This window comes from Gopherus evgoodei, chromosome 2 (genome assembly GCF_007399415.2).
Source record: "Gopherus evgoodei ecotype Sinaloan lineage chromosome 2, rGopEvg1_v1.p, whole genome shotgun sequence".
NCBI classification, from domain to species: domain Eukaryota; kingdom Metazoa; phylum Chordata; order Testudines; family Testudinidae; genus Gopherus; species Gopherus evgoodei.
The window spans coordinates 224,033,665-224,050,202 of record NC_044323.1 but is presented as its reverse complement, the minus strand read 5'-3'; the positions used below and the strand labels follow the sequence as shown (position 1 = coordinate 224,050,202).

At 38.7% G+C, this 16,538-nt stretch overlaps 1 protein-coding gene across 3 annotated transcripts in view; it reads right to left on the bottom strand.

The window, feature by feature from the left end:
• Positions 1-1,334: 1,334 nt before the first annotated feature.
• Positions 1,335-16,538, bottom strand: part of SNTG1 (syntrophin gamma 1) — a 567,484-nt gene continuing 552,280 nt past the window's right edge. For all 3 annotated transcript variants that reach the window (XM_030553070.1, XM_030553068.1, XM_030553071.1), the window contains one exon: positions 1,335-7,902. In XM_030553070.1, the coding sequence (XP_030408930.1) occupies positions 7,744-7,902 (159 nt within the window). In that variant the 3' untranslated portion in view covers positions 1,335-7,743. The remainder of the gene's footprint in view (positions 7,903-16,538) is intronic.

The window sequence follows — 16,538 nt, the reverse complement described above, 5'->3', positions numbered from 1 at the left end:
CTGCTGTTGGAAGTAAGGAAGGGTGTGTGTGGGTGTGTGTGATTTTAAACACATTTTATCTCCTCCTGTCCCTCTACCATCATTCCTCTGAAACAACCCCACTTCTTTCTCACCATTCCCATAGAATGCATGATTATTGTTGTTCCTACCCATTCCCCTCTTAACATTATGGACCACCAGGGTTTTTGTCCATGTATTTGTGTGCTGAGGTTGCACCCATGCACCATTTGGATTAGTATGACACAATCAAAAAGCCTCAGCTGGCAAATCAGTGTTACTTTGGACAGTCAAGGTCCACAACCAGACTCTAGGGCTAAGCTACACTAGAAGCGCTAGATCGGCGCAGCTGCGCCGATGAGTGATGTAAGCAGGGCCGGCTCCAGGGGTTTTGCCGCCCCAAGCAGTCACACAAAAAAAAAAGCCACGATCCCAATCTGCGACAATTCAGCAGGAGGTCCTTCGCTCCAAGCGGGAGCAAGGGACCCTCTGCTGAATTGCCGCCGAATACCTCCAGAGTGACCGTCCCAAGCACCTGCTTGCTAAGCTGGTGCCTGGAGCCAGCCCGGGATATAAGTTATATCAACATAAGAAGTAGTGTAGACCTGCTCTAAGGCGCTAATTCATTGAGATACAAGAGCACCTTAACTCAAATATTCAAAGTTAGGGTATTTGCTTAAATACCTTGCTGACTATAGTAAATCTTATCCATCTTTCACTTCTATGGGTCTAATCCTGCTCTCATTGAAGTCAGTGTTATATGTCTCCTTGATTTAAATGGTGCAAAATTCTATGAATTGAATTACTAGTTCACTTGGCGATCCAGTGATATAGTTAATAGCTATTAAATATGCAGAGAATCCCTGTACCACATCTGGCAGAGTGTGCATGCATGCGCAAAGCCACAGTTAAGCACCACCCTCCTTCAGTCTTTGCATGTCTTTAACTCTTATGAAAGTCTATAGGAATTTCTCTTATGAAAAAAAACAACTGCAAAACTGGGCCAAAAATATATGCATGTACTTAATAAAGTAATTCAAAACCACAACACCATGGCGATTAGTCATCAACAGTTTTGAAATAATATATGATCATATAGGAAATCGGGTATGGTAATCTGTACTGGATGAACCATCAAGTTAACTCTTCCAGTATTAGGCTTTCAGGAGTAGTTTATTACCCCAGCATAGTTAGATATTTTGCTGGTCTCCTCAGACTTGTTTATAACAATACAACACACACTGAACAACTGAATACAAAAAAATAATTTAAAAAGTATTTATTTTCTATTTTTTCTGGTATGATCCATTACAAAAAGAAAACCAAAAACCCCCAAACAAAACAGAGATAAAATTTTATTAGAGGTACATTTATGATCTTAAACAACTATGTGACTTATGTTTGTCACACATACATAATCACAAACAGCCACAAAAACATAATTAAAAATAAATAAATAATTTGAATGGTTTCATCTTCATTTTAAAATCTTTAATATTTAGAAAATATATATAGCAATTTCTGTTACATTTGTTCAGTCATTTCTTTCCATAAGAAATTAAAACTTACGAGATATACTGCAAATGCGCTAAGGGATAATAATAATTCAAAAATAGCATTTTTGGAGGTGTGGGAAAGTGAGACCGCTAATGATAATCAATTTACTGATTGTATATCCAGACTGTGCAACTTTTGCAATAGTCATTTCTTCAACGAATATACATATTTTACTTTAAATTTATATTCTTAGCATGTGAAGTGTTTAAAAGATAATATTTTATGCCTTTATGCTTGCTTTGTGCCCAATAGATTTTTTTTCTTAATATATATTACATAAAGCAAGTTTTTCTAGAATATCTGGCTGGGATTTTTATTTGGAAGGTGCTGAAGCTGGAATTCGTACATATTTCTCAGAAGTACCAACTGATTATATTATCTGAAGGAGAATGGTTAGATTATACATTGACTCAGTCTATTTTTATCTAGATTATGGTTCAGTGAAGTTCTGTAATAATATACAGAATCCAAATAGAAAATATTTTTATTCCCTTGAGCAAAAGGTGATAGCTAACATGAGTTGAATGTTTGCTAGCGTTTGCCACCAATTATAGCACTATAATGCAGATAGCACAGGATTTTCCAATGCTTTCAATAGAAGACAACTGCCACATCTCAGGTACCACTGCTAGAAAATGGTGACTTTTTAATGGAAACTTGTACACAGAATTTAGTTGACACTATAGGCCTTGATTCAGGAATGCACTTACCAGCATGCTTAAGACCACTCTGACTCAGGGAAGCTCTTATGCACATACTTGGCTTTAGTTGCTTTAATCTTAAAGTTAATCACATGCTTAAGCACCTTCCCAGAACAGAGACGCTTTTCTGAATCAGGACCATGCTCCTTATTAAGGACAAATACTGTCCCCTCCTCCACAGGTACAGCGAGCTCAGTATAGTTCTTCCGCATGACCGGGATAGGAGCTTAGAAGGCCGCACAGGGGCTCTGCATGCTGCAGTGGTTCTGGGTGGGGTACGTTTGTAGCAGGGCAATGGCTGGGTGGAGCAGTATTACTCATTGCTCCTCAGATTTTTCACCTTGTGTAAAGGGAAAGAGGCCCATATTAGGCTCAAGCATTGGCTGTATTGGTATTCCACCACCACTCTGCAACTCTAAGCCAGTGAACTGTACAATATAATGTACAGTGACCACTATTAATACATCAGCATTTGCCAAATGGTTGCATGGAGTCAGCACACAGTTGCCCGAATTATTTCATATTTTAAGCAAATGAAAAGTTATGGTATCATAGATACCATTGTATGGTAAGTGATGGATGCTGCCTTTATAAAGGCATCCACTGTACAGTCACATGATCTTATGCCTGTTTGTCATTTTGTTGGACACAAGATACATCTTAAGGCATTGAAGGAATTAACATAATTTGTTTAAAACTATACGCTGTAGACAGCCAGGGTATGTCGACAGTGCAATCAGGTGGTGTGAAGGCAGCACATAGACATACCTGAGCCAGCTTTGCTCTAGCTACAGAGGTAGCAGCATGAGTAACCATAGAAGTGAAGACAAGGCAGCATGGTGGTAGCTGCTTGAGTACATTCCCAGGGTTCTGGGTGGGTGGGGGTAGGCCATGCAGCCTCCCATGTGCTTTAGCTTCACTGCTATTGTTATTCAAGCTAGCTTTGTTCTAGCTAGATCAAAGCCAGCTTGGGCATGTCTACTCATGCCACCATTATACCATCTGATTGCAAGGCAGACATACCCTTAGTTAAGGGAGCTGACACTTTTGTTCTGATCACAGTGAAGCCAAAGGAATTTTGACATTTACTTCATTGGGAGCAGAATAGGGCATTAAGGCCCCAATCCTGCAAAGTCTTACTCACATATTTAACTTTATGCACTGTGAGAAGTCCTATTGATGTCAAGTTAAGCATGTGTAAGTCCGTTTTTTGGCATCTAACTCTAAATGATATAGATATAGTATATTATTATTTTACAGAATGAGGCTTATCATATTCCTAAGAATTCTGGTTTCATTAGTCCAAATTGGAAGCTAGAGGCTGCGTTTTCAAAGCGCTGAGCACTCATAGTTGGGGACCTATTTGCAAAAGATCTCAGCTGAGTGCTAAATTCTTTCAAAAATCTGGTCCTATATTTGTAAATAAATTTAGGGAAGTGAAACATATAATTTCTTCACTCGTGAAATCCAGAACATTGTATCATCAGAATCTACAACACTTTTATAGCAGAATTACATCTATGCTATACCCCTGAAACATACCCAGCTATGGTTAACTCTGTTCAGGTCAATCTAAAATTTTCCATCATGACTCAAATCAAGTATTTTAACCTACAATTAACAGTTGTATATCTTATAAGATAACAGTAGACAAGGTACATTTTGTGTAAAGAAATATTTTGATCAAACTAATTCTAAGGGTCAATGCCATAGATAGTACAACTCACATATTATTCCTAGAGTTTGGTTTTTTGTTCGTTTTGGTAACAGAAGGGTTGGTATTTAATTGTAACACAGCCTTTTCCCAGAAAATGATAGTTTCATTAGTTGTATATAGTTTTTATAGTTGCTTGGATGCACAGAATTATAAACATTTTAATACATCCAATGGTTTGAGTGTAATATTTCCTGTACTAATACTACTATACATACATTTTGCCGTTGGACATGTGTGCATGAAGTGATTAGTGATTAAAATGGGAGACTCATAAATGTATCCAAGTAAATGGCCCTTAAACACTTTTATAATATATTTCACATTTCTCATTACTTTTATAGGCTCTGTAACATATTAAAATTTGCCTCCCTTGGTCCCAGTGTTGACTTTCCAATTACCAGTTACCCCTCTCTAGGATGAACAACCTGACATGCATATCTATTGCTGAATAAATTGGGAAAAGATTTATTTCCGTGACACTAGTATGCAATGGTGGGGTAGCCATGTCAATCCCAAGACACTAGAGAGACAAGGTGGGTGATGTAATCTCTCTTTCATTGGACCAACTTCTCCCAATAAAGAATATTATCCCACTCACCTTATGTCATTAGTATGCAATTCATTCCTGTATTTGTATAGCAAGACAGAAATGCAGCCAGTGCTAATTTTATGACATTGTTTCAGCTTTTTGAAATAAAAAATACTGATGAATCTCATAAATCAGTTTAGATCTTCCAAAACAAGGAAAAATCCTGATTTCCAATTTTCACTGCAGCATCTGTTAAATATTCTATGCTTGTTACATGTGCAAAATTCCCACTGGTGATAATGGCAGTTCTATATACAGATTATGTAACAAATCTCCAGTGTAGATTGGAAGGGGGGATTTTGCCTTAAATATTTCACTGATCCTTTTCAGCACTATGTAGAATTATTTGATTTCAAATCACATTCTGCCACATGAAACTCTTCAAATCTTAGTGCTTTCACATGGAATGCTATCAGTTATGCTTCATATATGGTGCTATATTCAGAGTTTTATATGAATTTAAAGAAAACCTCGTAAATTGTGCTCTCAGTTCCAGTAGTGGAGTCCTGCATATAATGTGTACTGGTGTAAACTGAGGACAGATTTTAGCACAATATGTGTTGATTGGTTTTTAGTTCTGGTACCACCAACAATCTATTTATCTAGGTATTTATTTACACCATGACTGCAATATATGAGAGCCATAATAATGATTTTTAAAAAGGGGGACAGATTTGGGAACAGAGAGGCAGTAAAACTATTCTTAAAATAAACTGGTCTCCTGTTTTTAAAATCATCATTTTTGCATTATAATTTTTCTGCTTGATGCTTTCTTGACAGGAAAAGAGGCCCAATTACTATGCTTAACCCCTGATACGGTTACAGTTTCAGATTCAAAATATCTGCAGTTCATATTATCTAAGGGCCAAATCCTGGGTCCCACTGAAATCCATGAGAATTGTTCATAGGTTTCAATGAGGACAGAGTTTGTCCTTCAACACAACAGTTGTTATTAAAAAATCGTTGTTTGCCAACAGTTACTACACAAGTAGCTGAGATACGACAGTAGGGTAGTTAGTATGAGAAATAACCATGCTAACTATGTAAAATGTGCTGGCAATTTTTTGAATGGGGCAATCCCTGTAACTATACTTAATGTTCCTGGGAGTCAGGCAGCTACTGTGAGTCTCATGTGCAGACTTTCAAAAAGGTGGGTTTCCTCTTATGTGGGTAAAGCCAAGTGCTGGTGATAAAAATCATGCAGAGAGAGAGAAGCAAGCAGTCAGATATGTTCCAAACATTCATTTTGAATTGTGCCCTTTCTGAAAAAAAAAAGTTCCTCTAAATTTATATTTGAATATAAAATAATTATACATTACCTGGAACACTGATAAATTTAACCTGTCTGGCACATAAGGCAGAGCTATAAAAAATGTGTCCATAACCCTCACGTGATATGTACGATGGTAGCTGATAGAATGCATGGAGGATTCAGACCCTGATCCTGCAATTTCTGACATGGATGGATCCCAGCATATCTGCAAGGGTCTGCCCATACATTTTAAATTGAAGGACTGGGACCTAAATGTAGAATTGTTACTTTATAGTCATACTAAAATATTTAAGTTTTTTTATTTTTAACTGGCTGAATCCTTTTACAAACTTGGGAACTCTTCCTTTTCCTCCCCCAATTGCCACCCAAACATATTCCAGAAATAACAAGAAACAACAGAATAATGATTAGTATTTAAAACATTATAAACACGCTACAGCTGCAGCAGGCTATTTTTCTTTTTGCAATAAAATTCATGTGTGTTACTGTAGGTGTATAAATATTTGATTCTTTTGAGTTATGTGGTCATGTTTTTAAAAAAACCCTCAATTTACTAGGTTTCAGCTACATCACAATAATATTCCCAACATTTGACCATGTTCATACATCTGCTAGTTCAAAATTAAAGTCAGTTGCAAAAATGATATTCAAGTAATGTATCTTTGGATGCATGGAGAGTTCCAAATTTACTCCTTGAGCTTTACATTCATCATGAAATGAGGCTCTTAGAATAATATGTACAATATGTAGTCCTGGATTATGTCATATTTTAACTACAGAAAGCAATTGTGTATTATGTCAATTATTCTAGCTTTGCAGTTTATTTAATTTGTTCCCATCTTAAACTAAATAAATACATAAATAAAAAGGAATAATGTCATTTAATTGGTAAGAATTCAAGGTGTGGAATCATTTTTCTAGTGTTACTGCTAGTGCCTGTTTTATTAAGAGCCTGAGTGGAACAGAGTTCTTGCCTCCTTGCTTGTGATATGAAATCAACATTACATACTGAAACAATGTGTTAGATGTACAATGTCTGAAACAAAATTCAATACTAAGGTTTTGTATACAAATACCCTTAGATTACAAGACCTCCTTCCCTTTAAAACAGGAGAATGAACAAAGCAACCATTGTACCAGATCCGTCACTCACTTGTACTTAACTTATAATTGAAATCAAATTCATATCGCACCTATTTTGACTTGAAGAGGGTCCTGTGTCTGTAAAAGTTTCTCCACTATATTTGTCTTTATGTACTAGACCACTATGGCTATAACTTTATCATTACAATTAGAACAGAATGACAACAAAATAAACAACAATAGCATGTTTCCATATAGGAAAACAGTATGAAATTACAAGAGTGTGCAAAGTGCTTTCTTCTTTGAGGAGATACTTACACAAATGCCCTTTCATGCTTATCTCCTTGTTGTCACAAACAATATGCCTCTTGCTTGCTGTTGTGTCATTTATACTATTATGCTATTGCCCTATGTTTATACTCAGAGCTTTGTATGTTGTCATATAAAAACACCTGAAAACAAGTAAATGACAATTCTAATTGTGTATTATTACAGACAGCTGAAAATTTTATTAAATACTTAAGTGCTTCACTGTGTCATTTGTTTTCCTTTTGCCTCCAGTGTTGCTTAAAGCACTATGTAAGTACAAATAGATCATACTAAAAGCACATCCATCCTAATCCAGGGTTTCAGCTAGGATTATTTACTGGAGTTGCAGAACAGAGATGAATGTATGATCCCATGTGACCATTTTTCTGCTGAAACTGCAGCATGGCTTGCCTCTTGGATTGGTTTCCATGTTCGCAGTCCCCAAAGGTCTAAATTTGATGAATATTTATACATTGTTATGTACTTTTGGTAAGTGGCAGTGCTGAAATGCAAGATGTCAAGTAGTATACTTTGATTTGCCAGTACCAGAAGTTGTGGCAACAGCAGATGTGGCGGCTTGACTGCCTACATACAATGGGTCCAAACAAGCCACTTTGGCAGCGAAGAATGAGTGAATGCAGTGAAGGACTGCAAACAGATTGGAAAATTCCAACTCCTGAAAGTGAAAGCAAAGAGATTAAACATAAGAGACAAAACAATATATCATAAAGTCATCCCTATTACTGAGCTTACATAAGTGGTCTTAATTGTATGACAGAAGGTTACCAACATGGCTGGCTTTCTTTCTCATGGTGGGAAGTTGAACACTGAACATGCTCCATGCACAAAAGAATTGTGCATTGTGGCAAATATGGTTGAATTTCTGAGTTGAATACATTCAAAATTCCCACTGAAATGTAAAGGTCCATCTATTTCAATGTAAACAAAAGGTGAAAAAGAGAACACTTTGATGGCTTCTTCTTTTTTCCATGTTGCCAAGCAATATATAGGGTCCATTTACAGACCATTTATTCTGTCACTCTAGATGGTATTTCTAGGGTGCTAGAATAGATTTTTTTTAAGAATGCTGAGAATATCGTAGAGTCAACAAAAATTGCCAGATCCCCCAAAGTGACCGCTTGTCGTATTTTTAAGACTGTAATTTTCTTCTGTCCTTGACATTGAGGTTTTTATATAGATTTTTTTGCCTTGAGGAATTCAGTGAAATATTTACAACCTTGTGCAAAATGTTAGGGAACAGCCTGAAAGTAGAAACCCCAGCTGGGAGATTGTGCAGTGATGTAATAAATGGGTGGGTCTTCGTTAATCTCTGTAAAAATCTGAGCAAGTGTCTTCTGGCCATGCTCAGAAGTGAATATTTAATTGCTCCAGGGTTCTTTCTCAACTCCCCAAACCACTAATTCTCAATTGCAATGACTAAGTTCATGCCAAGTTTCACACAACTGCCATCTGTGCTTTATTTAAAAAAAAAATCTGTTCAGAACGTTTTTTGTTTTTAAACATTGGAAGAGGTGAATTTTCACCACTGTGTCAGAGACTTTACTCCCATTTTCCAACAAAAAATTATTTTCAGACGGAACCCAAGAATGGAAATTCAGAAAGCTCTGAGCATGAGAAAACAGGGCATTGTCATTGAAGCTGCTTTGCAACAGGAATCAACACTCACTATAATAAAGTAGTGTTCCATTTCTTTTTCTACCTCTCCTTCTGCAAGTACAATTAAATTATACCTAAAACTTAAGCACAGAAACCAATACTGCACTGGAACCTATATTGATACTAGGTATTATGAGTACAAAGCAAATAGTTTCCCCTTGTTTTTCTCAACAGACTAAGATTTAATTTAATTTAATATGTAATTAGATATTAAATCTAATATTATAGTCTGAGGATTTTTCAAAGCAATTCAGTAATCTTACTAGCTGAATGTTCCTATACACTTCATAATTATCATTACTGGACATTAAATTTTCAGTGCATTAGCGTAAATATCAGTTAGCACAGGTGTTTCGGTAATTGCAACACACTGGAAAGATTCATCATTCATGGACCTCAAATAGGTACCTGTGAGGTTCATTGCGAACTTGTAAATAACTCAGAAGTTTCACCACAAAAAGAAAGCCACCTCCATGAGAGGCATACAGCTCTTACTGGTGATACTTTTGTGGCGATGTGCAAGTGAAGACACATTCTTTCTGTTTATATAGCTTTTAGCCTCCTGAGGATACCCCACAGTGCTAGGTGACCCCTCTAGCCAGCAGCTCTGCTGCTCTGTTGCCAGGTAAACAGACATCCACCCCTCTCCCTGTAAAGCCCCAGGAACTTTGAAACTCCCCTTCCTATTTTCTTGGCAAGTGCTCACTTATCTGGCGAGGTGACAATGCCTGCTCCATGGAGCAAACGATCCTCTGCTTAGAGCAATGCTGAGCTATGGGAGCATGTCCGTGTTTGGGGAGAGGAGGCTGTGCAGGGACCAGGTTGCCCCGCCACCACCTCCCCCCCCTTCCCATAAGACCCATCATCAAACTGGAGAGACCTGCACTGTGGGATAGCTGCAGGGGCGGCTCTAGGGATTTTGCCGCCCCAAGCACAGCAGGCAGGCTGCCTTTGGCAGCTTGCCTGCAGAGGGTCCAAAGCTGCGGGACCAGTGGACCCTCAGCAGGCAGGCTGCTGAAGGCAGCCTGCCTGCCACCCTCGCAGCAACCAGCAGAGTGCCCCGCACGGCTTGCCGCCCCAAGCACGTGCTTGGCATGCTGCGGCCTGGAGCTGCTCCTGAATAGCTGCCCTGGAGTGTTCCTCTCATCCTTAGTGAAACTGCTGCTAATATAAACACTCTCTGATGCCTGAGAAATTGAGTACATAAACCAGTGCTTTACTTTTACTGGTTCCCTATCACTGGTGAAACTTACAGCACAAAACTCTGCAAGTGTAGACATACCTAAAGAATCAGTGACTAATTGCCAGGTAAGTGCATTTGCAACTTTACGTGAACGAGCACTAGGTACTTACACTGATCACATAGACTAACCCTGATGAGTATTGCTCTAAGAATGCCCAGTAGGATATAATAATTACTATCCCTTTAAATAAAATGTAACTAGATCTGAGTTACTGTATTGACTAATTTTAATCTGCTAATAATTCACAGATAGCAACATATGAAAGCTAATAGCAGTTACCTTGCTTATTGTGGAGAGACGGGCAGAATTACTGGGCAGAATACAATAAAACACTAACACTTGTTTTCAAAAATATTAAATAGGTGGAAAGGCTAGGACTTGAGGCTTTTTCTTACTTAAAAAAATATTTTGTGATAATCCAGGGAAACCTTTTTTAGATTACAAAAGGGATTGGTAAAAGTGACAGATAATATTTTCCCAGTGGGGAAGTGTTCACCCAATAGTCAATGTGAACTAAAATGAGAAAACTGCAGAACCTGGGCTGAACTGTTTAACAAGAATAATGTGAAAAAATCTGCAGGGAAGGCCACTAAAGCAGAGTTCAAAAGACACATACTGGTACTCTGGTTTCTGGGGAAAGAGAGAATTGGGAAGCATAGCAAAGAACTGGAAGGTGATGTTGAAAGCAATGAAAAATGTTCAATTATAGTGGGGACCAGATGGATTTTTCTTGTTTTTTATACTTCTTTCATGTAAGGCACTGCTGTGATTTTAGACATACACCTCAGAACAAGTTACGATACAGAATCCTGCATAATGCGCTCAAAAGATATGTGGTTCTACAAAGTTGATAGTAATCTATTAAAATATTTCTATATGCTAGAAAACACAACACTAGAAATGTTTTGTGAATGAAGGATATACAATTCAGTCACCAAAAGCATATAAGCACTAATTTTTTAAAAGATCTAAGTATCTTTAATAATGTACCATTTTATGCTTTCAGAAGCAAGTCCCCTATATATAGCTTTGAGCTATGAACTGCACCATTCTTATCAATGGGTACTAACTCAGATATAAAGAACAATAGTTCAAAAGGTAAACATTGTTAACTGTTTCACTGCTCAACAATGCATGTAAAAAAGGCGAAAAAGTATCATCTTATAGAGATACAAAGAGAAAATTAATAGATGAAGACCTATGGGATTTTAAAAACAACCCAAGTGACTTAGGTGCACAACTCCCATTGAGTTTCTATGGGATTTGTGCCCATAAGTCAAATAAGGGCCATTGAAAACTTCACATTTAAACCCCTGAAGGAAAAAAGAAAAACATACATGAGGGACATATCAACATGCAGCTACCTGGCAGTGATTTCCTAGTTAGGGTTGAATTTTAACATGTGCTTAAAATGGGACAAAATGTTTGTGATTTTTTAAAAGGAGGTCGCCGATTAGTGTGAAATGTCATACAGGATTAGTTTTTATGTCCTATGTAGTGTGTGTTTATTAATAATGTATTAATAAGAAGTCTTTGAATTTTGACTCTGGATGAATTTTTTGCTTGACAATTCTTTTCATTGGTGACTAAAAGCTCTTTAAAAGTTTGTCTATCTACACAAAACTTGGTAAAGATGTGTATTCTCAATAGATGTAGTACAATGGGCAGTTTTTGTTTGTTTAAAGATTAGGGTGATCTTTATCTATTGTTCACATTGTAATTAAAGATGTATGCACTGTGCACACAAACCTGATTGATCAGTGCTGAAGGCACACAAACGTGACTGGTGAGAGGCACAGATTCATGCAAGCCTCACTGATGGAAACAGGAACACATAAAAACTTCTCTATCGGGAGCTATATTTTGCTGACTGATCCCTTCCTAAGAGAGAAGAGTTGATATGCAGCTGCTGCCAGATGAAAGTCACCTAACAGTACTTGTCCATCCACAATTACGCACCTTACTGTTACCATAACTACTGCTCGACACAGACTGAGCACCTCAACCTTAACTTTACCCTCCTACAGATGCCAGCCTTCCATTTGTCCCTCTACTAAATGACCTTTTCCCAATACAACCAACTACTACACCAAACATCCATCACTTCTATGGAAGGGGAAAATCTAATTTGGTAACAAGGTGCGTGCAAAAGAGTGAAAGCAGAACAGAAATTACACAGAACTTGCACAACAAACAAAGTAATTGGGATAACTCTCAGAGTAAATATATCAGAGGGGTAGCCGTGTTAGTCTGAATCTGTAAAAGCAGCAAAGAGTCCTGTGGCACCTGATAGACTAACAGACGTATTGGAGCATGAGCTTTTGTGAGTGAATACCCACTTCGTCGGAATATACACTGACAGGGCCAAGTAAGAGAGAAGACAACACTTGTCTCAAATGTGTAAATGTATATTTATGGACTGAAGCATCTGTTATTTTATGAATATTAATGACATGGTCAATAAACATCTTCTCTTCTTTCAAACACATAGAAAGCGGTCTTGTGTAGGTTGATTTGTTTTCTAAAATCTGATTTCAGTCTCTCTCTCTAAAAAACTGGCATTGTATAAAGAGAATGACTTACAAAATTGTTTTACTGTGAATTTGATTATTTTTAGGCATCAGTGGAGAAGACAACAGCACTGACTAGTAGCCAAATTTTTGGAGAATACCACTGTGGAGGACCACGTTAAATACTATGTTCAATGGCACCTTACATGCTATAAGAAGTGCACCCATAAACTCATCTGGCAAGGTTGGAGAGGAATTGGGTCAAGCACCTGGAAAGAGATGAAGATTCCGGGATGAGTGCCAGCTATGGGTGAGATTCATCTTATACTAGGCCCCATGGCACGTTTCAAGAAGAACACCTGCTTCTTCTGCCAGAAGCCTAAAGGCATCAATTAAGCACAGTTTAAAGACAGGAGAGAAACTGTAGGAAGCAGTCACTCTTAATGAGAATGTTGCATGAAAAGTAAAGTTAAGTGGGTGCATTGACCCAAAAGATGCCCACACATATGACCCTGCATATCACATCAAATGCTATACCAAGACTGTGCGTAATGTATTGCATGAAAAGGTAAAAGGAACAGAAACAAATACTGATTTTACTACCGCAAACTGTGTGACTCAGCTGGAGTCAAGGCTCTAATGGATGGGAAAGCGGTGGCACTGGCTGGTGTAGAGGCTAAGTACAGAGAAATAGCTTCTTTGAATGGAATTGAAGAGGAACAAAATGTGAGGGATCATGGCCCTCAAACCCAGGCCAGGCTCAGACCACAGCTGCCTCCCAGTGGTTCACCTGAACTAGTGCAGTAGGAGGCCAATGAAGTTCTAACTTGCAAAGACCACCTGGCCACAAAGGTTCTGACTTGGATGAAAGTCCAGCTCCACCAATTTGCTGGGATGCTCTACTTAAACCAGAAAGAGGTACAGGAAGTTGCCGAAGCAACTAGCTGAATCCTTGACTGGCTGTTACTACAGACCCTGCCTACCTGCCCGACTCCTGAGCCATGCCTGTTCCTGGTTCCTGTCCTCTTATTCCAGACCCCAATCTGTTCCTGGCTTCTGCTTTCCTGCCTCACTCCAAGCCCCTGCTCCTATGCTGTACCACTGACTCTTGCTTTGACTCCTGACTTGGCACCAGACTCTATCTTTGACCTTCAGCTTGGCACCTGACTCTGACCCCAGCCCTGGCCCTGACTCTGGTTCCAGGCACCTGACTCGAACTATTAGGCATGACTGACCAAACCCCAGTCCCTGCAGAAAAGCTCTTAAAGCACTTATTGAAGATGAACTGTGGGACAGAGACATACTTTTTAGCAATCCTATTTGCAGAAATCAATCATAGCACATATTCTTAAAAGCTGAAAAAGATGTGTCACCATCAAAAGCAGAAGAACGCGCCGATGTCAACAATAATATGAAGACTCTGTTTGCAGCTGTTACATTTTTATGAAAAAGCATTTTGTCCTGCATTATGTGGGAGTTTCAGGGCTCCACAGCTGATGCCAAACCTGAAAAGGACCTGCACTTCTTCGCTAAGTGGTATATTGGTGACTGCAGTGACCTCAGCACTGGCAAGTACAACAGAAAGGAAGGGGAGCACATGGTTGCCACTTTGTCACAAAGCCTCATGTATGAGTGCTTGAGTGAAAGGCAGGTTTCCAACACATACACAACAAATGTGCACTGTACGTGTCATCTCCCTAAGTGGCTGTTAGTTTAACAATTCATTCCAAAACCCAAAGCAAATTCCTCACGCAGCTGATGCACAGCATTGGCTTATCCATTGACTATGATGACAAAATACTTTGCCTGGAGACTGAAATTACAAAAAAAGGTTCTTCACTACGTGGCACTGCATGAAAGGTTGTACATTCCCCCAGACCTTGTCAAGGGTAGGTTTATATTTTGTGCTGCTGATAACTTAGATATCTTAGAAGATACAGCAAATGGCAAAGGTACCCTTCATGCTACTCTTATAGTCAGCTATCAGGAGCATACTAAGGGGGACCATCCGAACCTCAAGTGCTGTCTGGACCAGCAAAGAACCATTCCTTGAAGAAGCTTCCTGACTCACTTACTTTCCCACAAAGGTCTAAAAATTCTGAAGCCAAGAAAGCCAGTTTTCAATGAAGCAGCAGTCAAATAGACTATAGTAGATCTTTCTACATTCACTAACCTTGACCTAAGCTGGTTATTGTGCAAAAGTGTGATATGCACCAGTCACAAAAAAGGCACTGAGCACAGCTTCAGCTGAAGAGAGGAAAGACATATCCGAAAATGATGTAGACACCCAGGACACAGCATAACCCACCATTTCAGGAGATCTGTTGGGACTGTTAACTGGGATTTGAACCTCACAGAACTGGAAGGTTTTAAGAAATACTTTTGTGCTTGAGATGTAACCAGATATTCTGCAATGATTGCTTGGTACTCCACTGGCATAAGAGGTGTAGAAAATTCTGTAGAAAGGAGATAGTGGAGGAATTTCAGAAAGGATGTTGAGTTGTTAAAAGGTTACCAGTTCCATTCTGTGTACTTGGTTACTTCATTCAGATAAATGAAAATTGCTGGGGTTTTGGTTGGCACAACACAATATCCAAATCCTCTCTCCCAGTTTTTACTGACAACCCCAGAACTATATTGAATTTTGAATGAAACATTAAGCTTGGGTGAGATGACGTCCCCAAAAGTAACAAGGCACCACCTAGATTCATTAGGTGCTATTAAATGCCAATGAGGGGCAATTTTAGAGCTACAGGATGAGTTTACATTCACTGGCAACCCATTTGCATATGATGGATCAGAGCACATTGATATCATGACAAAAGCAGTCTTCAATGTTAAGATAGCTAAAGATGTCAGTCGAATGGATATGTTTGGTCATGACTTATATGAAACCCTCAAAACTCAAAGTATCCAAGGCAACATCAATCTATGGGCTCCAATCAAGAAAAACAGACATGGATGCGGATCACAGTGACAACATGTGTAGTAGTGGTGCCATGGATGGATACAACACTGATGATGTCTTGATACATAAGAACATAAGAATGGCCATACCGGGTCAGACCAAAGGTCCATCTAGCCCAGTATCCTGTCTACCGACAGTGGCCAATGCCAGGTGCCTCAGAGGGAGTGAACCTAACAGGTAATGATCAAGTCATCTCTCTCCTGCCATCCATCTCCATCCTCTGACAAACAGGGGCTAAGGACACCATTCCTTACCCATCCTGGTTAATAGCCATTAATGGACTTACTTAACCACCATGAATTTATACAGTTCTCTTTTAAATGCTGTTATAGTCCTAGCCTTCACAACCTCCTCAGGCAAGGAGTTCCACAAGTTGACTGTGCGCTGCATGAAGAAGAACTTCCTTTTATTTGTTTGAAACCTGCTGCCTACTAATTTCATTTGGTGACCCCTAGTTCTTGTATTATGGGAATAAGTAAATAACTTTTCCTTATCCAGTTTCTCCACATCACTCATGATTTTATATATCTATATCTCTATCATATCCCCCCTTAGTCTCCTCTTTTCCATGTTTTCAGTCTTATGTGTCCAGGCTAACTTCCTTAGGACTACCAAAGATCAATGTCTTTTTTATGTAGGCTATGCATCCCTTTGGTAAAGTATAATTTTAAAAAAGTTGTGTCCCCCCTGCCATGCCGCAGAGGGTAACAACACTGGAATTATGATTTGTAGATTCTTACAAATCAAATGGCATCTCTCTTTTCTTTCTAGTTCTAATTTGCTCATAGAATTAAATTTTACTAAATTATGCTCTCAGTATTACCAGGGTAGGTATTCCTTGCCCCTACCATCTGAGCAGCTGTGTTCCCCATTCCATACTTATTGCTTTGTCCCAAGAATCAGGATGACCTCC